The sequence below is a fragment of the Branchiostoma lanceolatum genome, chromosome 3 (assembly GCF_035083965.1).
Source record: "Branchiostoma lanceolatum isolate klBraLanc5 chromosome 3, klBraLanc5.hap2, whole genome shotgun sequence".
In the NCBI taxonomy this organism is placed as follows: Eukaryota; Metazoa; Chordata; class Leptocardii; order Amphioxiformes; family Branchiostomatidae; genus Branchiostoma; species Branchiostoma lanceolatum.
Genome location: NC_089724.1, coordinates 9028468 through 9044165, shown reverse-complemented (window position 1 = coordinate 9044165; position 15698 = coordinate 9028468). Strand labels below are relative to the sequence as shown.

Genomic DNA, 15698 nt, shown 5'->3' with positions numbered 1-15698 from the left:
AAAAAATGACGTCATGGCATTCAAACTGACCAATCAGCATGCCCAGATTCTAGCATGTGACCTACTTAGTTTTAAAATTTCAAAGTCGGTTAGTTCCGCACGTCTGGCCCGAAGACTGTTGTTGTGGTGCCGATATTCAGACGACATTTTCGATAGTTTTCCAAGCCACAACTAGAACGACATTAACGGGTAAGTCTTACGGGTACTCGTAGGTTGTTATGGAAGTGTCTAGAAACGTCAGTGTATGTACGTTTGCAGTTTGGTGGGAAATATTTTGGCCCACCGGCTAGTGGCTCGCACCGTTGGTTTTGAAGGGAGGGGGAGGGGGGCACGGTACCAAGAGATTCAAAACATTTTGGTGTGGTGGTTTTTCTGTTGTGGATGTCCCTTTTGGGCTCATAGTGATACGTTTAAGGTGATCACATGTGGTCTCTTGTGTCTAGAAGATATAATGTAAAATTCAGGGTGATGGCTGTATCCTTTCTTGCTCTGACGTACAACTAAATTTATGGCTTGACTCATAGTATCCAACGTTTAGCAACATGATTATATTTGCTTTTTAAAGTACAACCGCAGTTTGTATCGATCTGTACACCTACCAAAGCAGACTCAGATATAACCATGAGGCTATTGAGAGTATGTCACACTATCTGCTGGCCACTATTCAACTGAAGTCTGCCTAGCTGTAAGTGTATGCTGTTGAGAAGGTTTTTATTATGAAAACTTATACTAACTTATACTTTATTAAGTTTATAGGAAGGCACAAAAGCCTGTGTTCTAGGAATTGTTCATATTTACAATCTGAATTCTCATAGATTTAACTTGCAAAGAGTTGTAGAATAATCAATTGCCTTTTGTGCTTGTAACATATTTCAAAGCCCTGGGGGAAAACTGATCGAATGTTATGTCACATCTGTGTAGTAACATCATCAGATTACTGTTGGCTTCCATCTACAAGGTTTGTGTGGACATTATCCGTGTTGGTAGACAGCATTATTGGTTAAGGTTTAGATATTTACTGACACAAGGTTTGGACGAGAATTTTTGACCAGTACAATGCCACAGTGCCTTACACTTTTTGTTGTTATTGTTGTCCTTGTTTAGCGTCTATTATATCGCTAGACGTGGTCACTTGGGTTTCACTTTGTTCAGTTACGAGTCAATTGTCTCTCTCGGTATTTAACACTTGGTCTATCCAATGTTGAGGTAGTAGTGTAGGTCTGACCGTCAGAAGTGTATATTCTACATGTTGATGACTGGACAAACCCTGGTTTACTTTTACAGTTTTAGTAAGTATTACTGTTATCTAGTGTTAGACTTAGAGAAGTTTCATTTCAAACCTCCCCTCTAGTGTGTGTCATTCTGTACAGTAGTGTCCCTTTACCCTGACCCAGTGGCCCAATTTGTTCACCACATGGGTTGACCCAAAGATGACCAGTCAGACCAGGCCATAAACTTGCATTACCAGAATAGTGGCTGTCATCCACCATCAAATACTTCTGAACAACTGACATCCACTGCTTTTAGTTGCAGAGAATTTTTACACTAGTACTAGTAGTAGCCTATAACCAAGGTCTATTCATTTATGCTGCATAACATAAGTATTCTGTAGAAGGGTCAACTTAGTTTCAACTTTTAGCATGTAATGTTTACTGTAACATGTAATGTTATAGATGTGGTCACTGTATCAGATCACTTTGCAGCTGTTGTTACATACTTAGAATATTCCATTTGTGTATATCTGTAAGAACACAGAACTGAAGTTTGCCAGGACACCAAAAATGCCTTGATCTTTTTGTTTCGCTTGATTGTTGTGATATACAATATGCACTCAAATTTCAGGCACATACCTACTGCTGTTATATAGTACTGTTGCTGTCAGTATTAGTATTACTGTAGCATGCCACCAGCACCTACAAATTTAAAGATCATGTAGGTCACATACATTTGATAATGGATACTAGTTCTATATTTTTACAGCACATACAAAAGCCACCTGTGAAACCTGAAAGGTTATCCTTTCATATGCAAATCAAGTCCAATGGGGTTGTGATAGCCTCCTTTGTTGTGGACAACAGGGGTGATATAAACACCATTCATCTTCATTCAGGGAAGCCATCAGCACAGTATCACTCACCATCTGTAGGTAACTAGTCTAGTAACCAAATCACTTTTTGTTACTCAATGTGCGGCCTATATTATGGGTCCCTTCCCTGGAGTGGGTGGGGTTGGGGCCTTGGGGTGACGGATGGAAGGCAGACTGCTTGGACTCTAGTGCAATGTAGGCATGCTACCCAAGAATTTCTTGTTTTTCTTTATTCAAAGAAATTTTGATTGTTACTACATGTATGTGAATGCCATTGCTTTTCTATGTATTGAATGTTAAAATTTTCAATCTACAGCTATCAGTATTAGGAAACATATTCCCACAAACTATACACTAGGTGTAGTAGTGGGCAAATTTCCCCTTTTAGCTGATCCATATATCGTTTAAATCGGATGCATCAAATGCTGCTGCCCTGTTTACTACATTCATATCACGTCAGACCGGCTTCATCACTCGTCGAAGGTTAATTAAAGTTCAGAGTGACTCAGTCTGAACCAAGTTCAACATTCACCAGATATTTCTGTATGTTTACTGAGGTTTGATATTTTTTGTGTATTTTAGAAAAATACTGCCAAATTTGCCCCATCCCAAGCACTCGCATTTTGCGTCATTTCACTCTCACATTAGCCATGTCCTGATACTAGGATTGTAGGATTATGTATTTTGCTCCCTCCTGATTTGCATATATGTGAGACAGCATAATGTAGTCATGTACAGTATGCTGCACAGGGACCAATCCTTTATTTACATGATACATGCCGTATTCAGGCTGCGTCAGCTTTGACAGCTTTTGGTCATGGAGGTGTTTTAGGCACCGTCAATGGTTCCAAGCAAATGGGCAGGTATGGGAATACTATCAATGCAAGTTCTATTATTTTACGACGATCAAACCTTGCCCATCGTTTTGGAATATTCTAGTGCGTCAAAAAATTATGCCATTTTTGACGTGAATCATATACTGCTCCATATCCTTTGCTACTCGTGATCTGAGAGTAATGATATGACATATATGGAGCAGCTACTAGTAACTCATGACTGCTGCATGCTGTAACTGGAATGTTACAAATCATTAGAAGGAAGCCACTCTTGGGGATCAGCATGTGTTTTTGATTGGGAATACTCTAGAGAGAAGGCACCTGTCTATGGTGCTTGGCACTGGGTGGGGTAGTGCATTATGTGCTCTATAGGGATGAGGAGAATTGGGAAATAGGAGTTAATTTACCAGGAGGTGTCAGATGTTCTCAGCAAAATGGATGGTGTGTGGGTTTTCACCCATTTCTATGTCCTTACATGTAATATGTTTTGTCTTGTCCATTGACATTTGCAACTTACAAATTTTCTTCTGTTTTGAGCCAGACCAAATTGACCCCTTCGTCCCTTAGGAGAAGGGTGTGTAGGGCTCGAAATTCATCTTTGGGAATAGGTGCACTGGTGCACAGAAAGAATTTTGGGTGCACCAGATAAAATAAAGTTGAAAGTTCTTCAGAACATAATTACAAAGTTTAATGCTGCTGCCTCTCTTTAAGAACTTCAATCTGTAATTCTATAGCTAACTTTAAAATTTAAACAAATAATACATTAAATAAAGTACAGCAAAAAGTTATCATGCTGTTTTATATAGTTACATTTCAAGAATATTAGATGTATACTAGTGTACAATAGTACCTTAACCCTATAGGCTACAAAAATATAGGTGCACCAGTGCACCCACAGTAAAAGATTAGGTGCACAGCTCCAATTTTGGGTGCACTGGGTGCACATGCACCCACTATTTCGAGCCCTGGTGTGTGACATCATGACCCCCACCCCATACTCATTCTGACACACAGTTTGTCAGATGACACTGTCAAGGGCCATAAGGCTCTCATATGAATTCCGGTCACAATTTACAAGTACAGCATACGATCACAAGGGACTTTCCAATAACAGGTCTGGTGTGATTACCTGCTCATAGGGAATACTAAATGAATGCTTGTAAATTCTTGTTTGAACATTACAACAGTGACTACCTGGCAAATACAAATGTGTGTAGGGTGTATGGCTTTAACTAATTGTTTAAGTTCAGAAAAATGTGTAGAAAATCCAAAATGTTTCAGTTTTTCTTTGTCTGTGGATGCAAATAAGTGTAAAAACCACAGAGTATATCAATAATCATCATATTATATGGCTTCAGGTTCAGGTAAGTGTAGAAAATCTAGAATGTTAAAATATTTCACTTTTTAAGTTTTTCTGTGCATAATGTTTGACTTGTTCTGTCCTTCTGTCACAGTGGTATACTGAAAAGTTGCAATCATGGGAGACGATGATAGTGAATGGAGGAAGCTTCCCACAGACGACAAGTGTGTTCACAAAGTAAGGATGAAATCTTTGCTCTACAAATAGTACAATGGGAACATTTGAATATGCAAATAGTGTAGCAATGTTGTAAGTCATCCTTTTTTTAGGCAAAGATGCACTGAAAATGTTTATTGTCACCTCTGTGATATTGTATATGTAGCATCCTTTTTTAGGCAAATATGTTGGAACTTTTTATTGTCACCTCTGTGATATTGTATATCCTTTTTTAGGCAAAGATGTACCGTTAATTTTTATTGTCACCTTTTTATTGTATATGTAGCAAAGTTGTAATTTATCCTTTTTACTAATTTTAGGTAAAGATACAACGATGTACTTAAAATTTGTATTTTCATCTCAGTGATATTTAGTATATGTACTTTAATGTGGCATTGTTGTAATTCATCCTTTTTTAGGCAAACTTGGTTGTAAATTTTGATTGTCACCTCGGTGATGCTATTTTTTCTGCCTTTTCTGCAGGTATGGAAAGCACGTCTGGCCGGGTACGAGGAAGCTACCAAGCTCTTCAAGAAGCAGACAAACGAGAAATCTCCAGAGTTCGGCAAATATCTAGGTGACATTCCCTCTCTCAGTCAACTGATACATTTGTTGTATTGGGATCTATTGACTATTGTGTAATCATTAACGTCACATTCCACTTTTTTTTTAAGCACATGTGTGCCCCTAAGTAAAAGTAGATGGTTAAAATTAGCTAAGTATGCAGCTAATTGTTCCTTTTCATACATTTTCTAACAAGAGATTTGTTTTGTTTTGTTCCAGGTTTGATGAAAAAGTTTGTGACAGACAACAATGCAATCGCCCAGGAAAAAGGCCTGGAAGCTGTGCTGGCTTTTGTAGAGAACGCTGCTGATGCAAAAAAGTGAGATTAAAGTTGGATATCTTCTGCTTCTTTCTTTCTGCTTTGTCTTGTAAAAAATGAGATTTCTAGCAGTTTGTGTATGTACAAGTATTAGTTACAAAACAAGTGACCAGTACGGATAAATATGTATGTAACTGCTTTTGTGTGTGCAAAAGACAGGACATGTGAATTTAGTGTATTATATCAGTCCGTCTATTTCACAGGTATAAGAATTACTTTCAATGTGGCAAGTCTGCAAGTACTGGCCATTAAATTATGCATGCAGATGAAAATTGATCTACTTGTAATTTGTGATTGATGCTTCTTGGCGATTCTGTGTATATTTGTCAGTAATTTTTCCCTAGCTGAATGTTGTGGTGTTGTTTTGTTTGTCTGCTTATAGGACAGCAGGAGAAGTCATCCCTGGTATCGTGACCAAGGTTCTGAACGCACGACCAAAGACGAAGGAAAAGGGGGTGGAAATCTGCATGATGTATATAGAGATAGAGAGACAAGACATAGTCCAGGTGGGCACAGCTAGATTATGTGTATTAAAACAAATAAAAAATCCACTGAGCATTTAGATGTCAATGCAATAATCAATATTCTTCTTCCTGTTATCCTATAGAAGTATAAAAATGAATTCTCAGTTCTTTTACTATTGTTTTAGTGAAATGAAAATCATGTTGCTTAACCTTTAGCACTCTGAAGTAGCCATTTGGCACCCTATTCTATATTGGTTGCAGAAATAGGCAGCAGGGAGAAAATTTAAAGGAAATCCGCCAAAAATAGTTACTCAAGCAACTGGATAGAGTTTGGAAACAGATGTTTCAGACAGCATCCGCTATCTTCTGTCAGTGACTAAAGAAAGGACTGGAACCAGGAAAGGAAATCATGATGTTTTCTGAAATGTAAAGCTTTCTTGTATATACTGAGTGTTAACTGTGAGAATTGTTCTACAGGAAGAGATCATGAAGGGTTTTTCCAACAAACAACCCAAGGTGGTTGCAGCCTGCATACAAGTTCTCACAGAGGGGCTGAGGTAAGAGAAGAGATCAAATTTTACATAGCTGGCAGTTTTGTTTATGTTTCATTCTTTGCAGATTTCTTAAGCTTTTTTTGTAGTAGCATTGAATCCTTTTCTTTAGAATGGTCCTATTTTAAACCCTTGGGTAACAACATTAGGGTAGGAAGTTTCCTCAGAACAGCCTTCCTAACCCCTGCTTCGCCTATTGAGTCAGTTATTCAGTTGCCTAAGCTTGATGTTTCTAACTTAGGGAGAAGAGATGCTGCTTCAGTGAGCGTTAGTTCGGTGCCCAGACGTGGTCCATGTGGCCTTACACTGAACTACAGTCAAACCTGCCTAGGCGACCACCTTTTCAACGCGACCACCTGGCCATGGCGACCGCTTTTTCTCGGTCCCGAAAATTTTCCCCATAGGCACAAGCATTAAGCTGCCTGCCCAAGGCGACCACCCGTCCAACGCGACCGCGACCACCACGAATTGGGACCGCACAGAGCACAATCCCTGCCCATGGCGGCCACCTAATTTTCAAGCGTGTGCTGACATCGGATCATTTTGCTGTCGGATTTCACGGAAATGTTTTCAAGACTTTGAAGGACAAAAATAAGGACAAAAATACATGGAATAGCAATGATATAGCATCGATTCCTCCATGAAGTGTTCTAATAAAACGTTCCCCCTATAAATATTGTAAAGACAAATGTTTGTGATGTTGTTGTTCCTATCGTAATCTTATAGTTATAGTTTACCACAAACTCAGTTCGGTTTAAACTCAATTTTCAAAACGAATACGTAGTGCATGGCGTCAAAAAGTCAGATTTCGCAGAAACTACTATCTATTTCTTGTATTTTCAACAAAAATCTGTCTGTGTCTTACTAAATTCCGCCAAAAAATGACTTCGCGGCGGGCAAAACGTCGGGCGAGAAATGTTGTTCCTTGGTCCCGACACCATCTTGGATTTTGGCACGGCCCGGATTTGGCGTACCGATGACCTTTCTAAAACACGTTGCTTTTGTGTATGAACATTTACGAATACTCTAGTTATTAATTAAAATTATCACATAGGTAGATGGCGTCGACCAATCAGAAGCCTCCATTGCCCACAATAAGTGGTCTGTTATCACGCCATAACACACCACTTATTGACGTCATGTCAGAACACAACCGTTCCATTTTGTAGAGGGGGTATCTTTTTGATGAATCTTTTTCTTAACCTTGTTTAAAAATCTTTATAACCGTTGCATTTTGTAGAGGGGGTATCTATTTGATGAATCTTTTTCTTAACCTTGTTTAGAAAATCTTTATTGCCTTAGAATTCCTAAAAATGTCCTTAGAATACATGAAAAAGGGAAAACAAATTTAAAATTCCCAAAAAGGTTCCGCGTGTTCCATTTGCTGTTGGCCAAAGAAACCACGTTCTATCTAAGGTTCCGCGCGTTCCATTTCCTGCTGGCCAGAGAACCTGTGTTCTTTTCAGGTTACCTGAGGTCATGTTGCAGGGAGATTCTTCAATGATAACATTTTCTGACTGACTTGAAACCGACCCTCCTATCCTGTGTGGTTGAAATAAATAAATCAGGCAACAGTTGTACATATTCTTCATCATTTTCTGTTAAAAAAGGACAAATGTGAATTCTGAAATGCATTCTTAATAGTAAAAGGGATCTATGCGTCAAACAGAAATTGTCTACTCTTATATGCGTCAGTTCGGATAAGCTATATGATAATAACGTTAATGACCCGCCTCTTCCTCGGTGTATATGGTGTCATAACGCCTGGCCATGTGCTATAACCACCTCATAAAACCACCTCGTTCGCTTCGCTCACTCTGTGGTTTTATTCGGTGGTTATAGCACATGGCCAGGCGTTATGACACCATATACACCTTGGGGCGGGTCATTAACCCTTAATTAATATTCTTATTTTCTTTTTATTTCCATGAATCTCACAAACCTTTATTGGACGGTGTGCGTTCTGCTGCACTGACTTACCTTTCGATGCGGCGCGGCGCGACGAAATCACACCGTTCCGTTTTCATCTTTAGTTGTCAGATCGAAAACTTTTTGCCCCTTTTATCCAGCGGTCGGCGCCCCAAAAAAGGCTGGGGTCAGCAGGTGTTTTCTAGGGATTTGTCTTAGGCCTTAAAACTTCGATGATGTGCGTGTGTGTGAGTGTGTACTATCTAATGTAACGTGTGAATGCGGGATGGTACTGCGAGATCATCGCGGCAACCATTGTTTTGTAGTCAAAATTATTACGAAAATGTGCACACGATGTAGCGGTGTACAATTATTACGACGATAACGGAAAATGTAATTTTTGTAGGATCTTTCTGTCAATGAGAATTGAACCTGGTGGGGGTCATGTTGTCTTAATTCACATAATTTTCCATCCATTTACGTACTGTATTTGAAAACCTCGCCCTGGAAAGATGTGAGTGGAATCCTCTTCATGGCGACCACCTGTCCATCGCGACCGTTTTTGCTCGGTCCGCCGGGTGGTCGCCTTGGGCAGGTTTGACTGTAACTCTTAATCTAATGAAAAAAGGAGAAAAAGAAGAAAACTCTTTTTCTTGTTTCTTCCAGATGCTTTGGTAACAAGATCCTGCCCATCAAGCCTGTGGTGAAATCCCTCCCCCCACTTCTGGAGCACAAGGACAAGACTGTGCGAGAGGAGGCCAAACAGCTGAGTCTGGAGATCTACAGATGGATCGGTCCCGCCTTCACCGGCGCTCTGCAGGGGGTCAAACCTGTAGTGGTACGTTCCAAAAGTGCCACATTGTAACATAGATTTTTATATGTTGATGAAGGTTAGACATCATATGCCAAAAAAAAACAGTTACTCAAGCAACTTGATACAACTGTGTCTTGACTTAGTCTTCCATGAACCGTCCAAAATTGTCTTCACCTCATTAACATTTCAATTCAGAGTTTTCGTATAAAACCTGGTTCTCCAGTCACTGACGAAAGATAGCAGATGCTGTCTGAAACATCTGACTGTTTCAAAATTGTATCCAGTTGCTTGAGTAAATGGTTTTTGGCGAATAGATTTTTATGGCTTGAAAATGATCCATGTTCTTTTCACAGAAATTGTTGTAGTTGGAAATGCTGAGAAAATGGATTGTAGGAAAAAGCAACATGCATGAACTGTATACCCAATGAATCTGCTTGCAATGACCAGCTAATCTGCTAGGTGTCATCACAGGTCCATTTTTTCTACGCACTGATGTAAAAATAAATGTTGTTTGTTGTGATAACAGATGAAGGAGTTGGAAGATGAGTGGGAGAAGCTGCCTAAGAAGCCTGCTCGCCAGACTAGGTTCCTGCGCTCCCAACAGGACCTGAGGGCCAAGATGGAGGCTGAGGAGGATGGGGGGGAGGAGGAGGATGAAGGTTGGCTTCATCTTTGTGACTCACCTTACATCATATGTTTTACTTGTCAAAAATGTGTAGTGATGTAGTAGTTTGTAATCGTTAAAGAACATAGTCATTGGGAGAGCAGAACAGTCAGGGCTCGAAATACCACTTTGATGTGCAAGTTTGCGCACACAAAAATTAGAGCCGTGCTTGTAATTTCAAGAAGACCCAGAGTAGAAATTTCTCCCCTTTCGCTCATGTAAATTTTCCAATGAATAATCATTACTCAAACAAATTACCTATTAAGCAAGAAACATTTTGTATCCCTTATGAACTTGTATTTAGTCTATTATTACGAGTGGCCTTGAGCCAAGCTGTGTAGAAGCCGCCATCTTAGGGAATTGGGGCATCATACTTTCCAGAATATTCAGTTCACCCAAAAACATATTTTGAACCCTGCATATTTACCAAGAAAATGTAATGAGAAGATGTGATTCCACCCCCCCCCCCCAAGATTTGGCTTTACCACCTCTATTTGACAACATTCAGGCTTTGTCTGAGTATAACACTTGATGTGTTCACGACTGTCTTTTCTCCAAATGAAAATTCACGAGAGCAAGTGCTATTGTACAGTTTTGTTGTTGTCCATCGTTTATGTTTTTGCTGTTGTGTTTTGCAGGTGAAGAGGATGACAACGAGGCCCATGCTGAAATCGACCCCTATGAACTCCTAGATCCACTAGAAATCCTCTCCAAGGTTCCTAAGGACTTCCAAGAGAGTATGGTCAGTCTGGGCAAATTCATCCTTCCATATTACAACATGATAAAGTTATGTTCATGAAGGTTAGACATCCAGGTTAACAAAATATAAACAAACTTCATTCTAGTGACGCTGAAGAAGAGTGATGGATGTCACTCAAAACGTCCAGAAGTAAATCTCCGAAATTTATCCAGTTGTAGAGTTTGAATTGTTTTAATAATATAAAAATTATTTGGTAAAGTTATGTTTATGAAAGTGAGTATTTCGTATTTTCCTTGATACTTAACTGAAGGGACTACCCTAAAGATTGATAAATAGATAAATAAATACTTGGAGGTTATTCATAGGAATACTACACAAGATACTCCTTTCTAAATAAGATATAAATTATAATGTATAATGACTTATGAGGAACTAGACTGGCCGTCATTTGCTTTAAGAGCAAATTCAGGATGTTTCGCCCATACTCCTCATGCAAGAAGTGGGCTGTCCCAACATAACTCCTGGGCAAATCCAAGTTTCTGCATAATTTATGCAAATGAGGTCCTCATGAGCATAAGTTATGTCCAGGTGCTTTCACCTTTCCTACATGTACCTACATGTTCAAGATGACATCCGCAGCTTTTACAGTAAGGAGAATACAACATCATGCATAAATTATGCAAGTGAGGTCCTCATTAGCATATGTCATGGCCAGGCGTGTGCACCTTTCCTAAAGCTACCTACATCTCAAATATGACATCTGCAGCTTGTAAGGTAAGGGAAATACAAGTTTCTGCATAAATTATGCAAATGAGGTCCTCATTAGCATAATTTTTGGCCAGGTGCATTCACCTTTCCTAATGGTACCTACATCTTAAAGATGACATCCGCAGCTGTCCCGGAAAGGGAAATACAAGTTTATCCATGCATTATGCAAATGAGGTCCTCATTAGCATAATTAATGGCCAGGTGTGATCACCTTTGCTAACGGTACCTACATCTCAAAGATGACATCCGCAGCTTTTACGGTAAGGGACATACAACTTCATGCATTGATTATGCAAATTAGGTCCTCATTAGCATAATTTATGGCCTGGTGTGTTCGCCTTTCTTAAAGGTACCTACATCTCAAAGATGACATCCGCAGCATTTACGGTAAGGGACATACAACTTTATGCATACATTATGCGAATTAGGTCCTCATTAGCATAAGTAATTGTCAGGTGTAGTCACCTTTCCTATAGGTACCTACATCTCAAATATAAAATCCGTACCATGTAACATAAGGTACATATAATTTTCTGTAATACCATTAGAAGAGGTACCCCCTGACATCTGCTTGGTTTTAAGTCCCAGATCAGGGGACGTGTAGGAGGGCTTATGTTACAGTATGACCTAGTTCTTGCTGGCTCCGACAGAAAATAACCAAAAATTGCATCAAAAAATTGCAAAATAAATCATTTTGAAGTAGTGTATGGCAAAAAAAATAATGGGGTCCTTTGGGTAAATATCCAATGCACAAGTAAACCAAATTTCAGGTCCTCATCTTTCAACACCACGGCACTGGAGGCCATCATGTGCGACTTTTGTCTGAAAATGACCAAAAATCCTCCATAAAATCATTTTAAAAACTTATATCAAAAAAATTTTAAAAGGGTCTAGGGGTATACACGTACTCTACCTGCATACCAAATTTCAGCTTATTTGGTCGACGGACGACCGAGAAGAAGCGATTTGAAGATTTGACAGGAGGAGAAGGAGAAGGAGAAGAAACCTGACAAAAACAATATGTTTCGTTGGCGAAACATAATAATTAGAAATGGTCTATCATTAAATGTAAAAAAATATGATCCAATTTTTATTCATATATTGAAATTACGCTTGTTTTAATTTTGCAGGAGAGTAAGAAATGGCAGATCCGTAAGGAGGCCCTGGATGCCCTCCATAAGCTGTGTCAGAACCCCAAACTGGAGGCAGGCGACTATGGAGACATTGTCAGGATACTCATTAAGGTTTGTTTGATATGAGAGAAAGTACGCTCTGTCTGCACCTTATGACAGAGTCCTTAAGATAGCAAAAAAAAACTTTTCTTGGGGGCGAAAAACAAGGGCATCATGTATTGATGTAATGTTGGAATCATGTAGCTGGTATCTAGGCCAGGCCTTCCTGTTACAACAGGCACACTACAACATAATGTTAAAACAGTTTTGTTTTCAATCTACTAATAAGTGTCTAATTTTCCTTGGCTGACACTTAAATACACTCAAACTTGTAGAAGTGACCTCTTCATAAGGACCAGCTGGCCACTGTGGCGACTTTTTGGTGGTCCCTTAGATAACTTCACCCATTGACACCAGCATTAAAAAAGAATTCTGTGTAAAGTTACCACCTGGCCGCAAAAACAGATTTCATCGGTCCCCTGAAGTCCCACTAAAGTCAAATCAAAACTTGGATTCTGTTTGATATTTTTCCTTTTCTTCCCAGACTGTAGGTAAAGACTCCAACGTGATGCTGGTGACTGTAGCGGGGAACTGTATGACAGGACTGGCTAACGGTCTGCGTAAGAAGTTCTCGTCGTACGCCGTGCAGTGTGTCAAGGTCATCCTGGAGAAGTTCAAGGAGAAGAAGGTCAACGTGGTGACGTCCCTGAGAGAAGCCATCGATGCTATCTATCTCACTGTAAGTATGAATGTTTTTTTACGCTGTTTTAAGACACAAATACAGTACCAGCCTTCTTTGGCTAAAATGCAGTATGATTTACAATTAAAAGTAATCTACAGGCAATAAGAAATAAATCAAGCTCCACTATCAAACATGATGTAGTTAATATCTTTAAGCAAATGTGTATTTTGATTTAATAAAAAGTATATGGATCTCGTGTCGGCCTTGTCAGACACCAGCACGCCTGCGCAAGATGTGGTTAACGTTCTTAAATCTTCATTTGCCACATCAAGAGTAGATCTTGTAGAGTAACTTTTTTCAGTGAGCTATAGCTTCATTATCATCATCATCATATATTGTAGCAGACATCACAATGTAGATTTGATTTGCTGTTGTCCCTACCACCACAGACTGAAACCTCAGAATTAATCAGTTACCGTAAAGTTTGTGTTTTTCATATAGCTTTATCAGGACATAGAGAAAACTTTAAGACATATCTGAAACACATCAACTATTTCTTCTCTAATGTATAGACCAAAATTATATAAACAACTTCTGTAAAGCCTGTGTCGCAATCACCTAATGACTGAGACTACATGTACTTCTGGTGATACCCTTCTGACAATTTCTTACCAAAGACGACTCTCCAAGCCATCTCGGAGGACTACCTGGCGGCGCTGGATAACAAGAACCCGTCCATCAAGGCTGAGACGGCCCTGTTCCTGACCCGCTGTCTGAAGCGCAGCACCCCGGCCCAGGTTCCTAAGGCCGTCCTCAAACCCATGTGTGCAAGTCTCGTCACTGTGAGTAATACAGGCAGATTTAATTCTCTTGTAATTTATAAGTACAATTACACCAGGTGTACTAAAAACCCATGCTTTTGTGCTTTATTCTTTTCTTTAACCCTTGTCCAGCGGGACCCCTATATATATATATCATATGGGTTGCACATTACAGAGCCTTTATGTGGGTCCCGTATATATACGGGTTGGGAATATTTTTTTAGCTGAAAGCATAACGCTGCAGCGAAATGCACCGAATGCGGAAGTAACTATGCCACGGCAGCGCAGAAAAAGTCAAGGGGATAATGACCTGATTAAGAAATCAACTTAATCAGAATTATAGATTACGTAAAAAAGACCAGCAAGGCAAGGGTTAAGAGTCAGATAAAGTATTAGATTTGGGAGTCAATCAAAACTTTGGCGTCTTGATGATGAATGTCTGATGATATGTTCTTACCCCTGTTTCGTACAGAGAACGGGAGACACGGCCCCAGATGTCCGTGAGGCGGCGTTTGAAGCCATTGGTACCGCCATGCGGCTGGTAGGAGAGAAGCCCATCGCACCATTCCTGGCAGAACTAGACCAGATCAAGATGGGGAAGGTATGGATGGCTGTTTGCAGTCTTTTCTAAATGCTTAAGAATACAAATTCAAAGAAGGCTTTAAGATATTCTTCATCAGCTTTTTTATAATGTAGAACCTTTTGAAGAGTGTGAACTTAAAGTCATTGAATTGCCCAAAAAGATTAACAGAGAAACTTGTACTGAGGGTCTTTCTTGCCCCTTGAAGATCAAAGACTACAGTGAAAAGGCAGAGATTATAGGAGGTGGAAAGAAGACGAAAGCCAAGGAGCCTGCCGCAGCTAAAGAACCCCCCAAGAAGTCTGGAGGACCCCCAAGTGCCTGGAGGAAGGGGGCACCTGGTGGGCCGCCAAAGGTACTGCAAATTGTCATGATAATCTTTACATTTGCTAAATATACATGTGTGTGTTTTTTCTTGAATGATGTTCAGGATTTGTAACCTTGCAATTAGCCTTACAAGCATGAATTATTATTATCATTTATCAAACATCACTTAGGGTTTGAATGGACAATAATTTCCCACAATTTCGTGATATACTTTTCCCCCCAGGCTGCAGCCTCCCAGAGACCTTCCACAGCTCCGGCCAAGTCCAAGGGCGGAGCTGGGAAGGGGAAGGGGAAGAGGGGAGCAACGTCTTCTGTCTCAGACAAGCCTGAGTTCCAGGAGACTGCGTTGTCTGTAAGTACACAGAACATGTGTGTTTGAACATCTGTGAGAAGATTTGTTTTTTTATATTTGATTCTAGGTGTTTTGAAAATATACTCTAAAATGCAGAAATGTTTGCAAGGGTTTGATTTCGTGGTAGGAAGAAAATGGAGTGTTAGCCATGGTTTTGAGTTTGCGTTTGAAGGTATAGTAGCGCTACAATAACACAATGGAATTGCTGTTCGCGGTGGTTTGAAATTCGAAGTTCACCACAAAAAGGCACCCTGAAAGCAGACCTGCCCCTCGGCCTGTTTAGTCACTATAGGGCAGAACATCAATTAAAATATTATTAAGAATTTTAATTCGATTTAAGTAAAGAAGATGGCTTAGAGATTCACGCATGTATAATCTAAAGGTTTTTGAGAAGCCAAATATTTAGAGAGAGAAAATACTGATCTGTCGTTTTCCACAGGAAGAGGAGGTTGCAGAGAAAGCTGCCGAGCTATTTTCGGCAGAACCTCTGAAACAACTGGAGAGTGCCAACTGGAAGGAGAGGCTAGCAGGGATGGAAGAGTTCGCACAGGTACACAGACATAGAGTCATGAAG

At 39.8% G+C, this 15698-nt stretch overlaps 1 protein-coding gene across 10 annotated transcripts in view; it reads left to right on the top strand.

Annotated features, from left to right (window-relative positions):
- Positions 1-66: 66 nt before the first annotated feature.
- LOC136430055 (cytoskeleton-associated protein 5-like) overlaps positions 67-15698 on the top strand; it is a 40495-nt gene continuing 24863 nt past the window's right edge. For 9 of the 10 annotated variants that reach the window (XM_066420326.1, XM_066420322.1, XM_066420319.1 and 6 more), the window contains exons 1-16: positions 67-189; positions 4377-4459; positions 4922-5015; positions 5222-5321; positions 5704-5827; positions 6263-6342; positions 8911-9082; positions 9585-9717; positions 10361-10464; positions 12321-12434; positions 12907-13101; positions 13722-13886; positions 14338-14466; positions 14654-14800; positions 14996-15124; positions 15564-15674. In XM_066420326.1, coding sequence (XP_066276423.1) covers positions 4400-4459; positions 4922-5015; positions 5222-5321; positions 5704-5827; positions 6263-6342; positions 8911-9082; positions 9585-9717; positions 10361-10464; positions 12321-12434; positions 12907-13101; positions 13722-13886; positions 14338-14466; positions 14654-14800; positions 14996-15124; positions 15564-15674 — 1857 coding nt within the window. In that variant the 5' untranslated portion in view covers positions 67-189; positions 4377-4399. Of the gene's footprint in view, positions 190-2874; positions 2950-4376; positions 4460-4921; positions 5016-5221; positions 5322-5703; positions 5828-6262; positions 6343-8910; positions 9083-9584; positions 9718-10360; positions 10465-12320; positions 12435-12906; positions 13102-13721; positions 13887-14337; positions 14467-14653; positions 14801-14995; positions 15125-15563; positions 15675-15698 lie in introns of those variants that run through there. The other variant, XM_066420318.1, reaches the window with a different exon arrangement.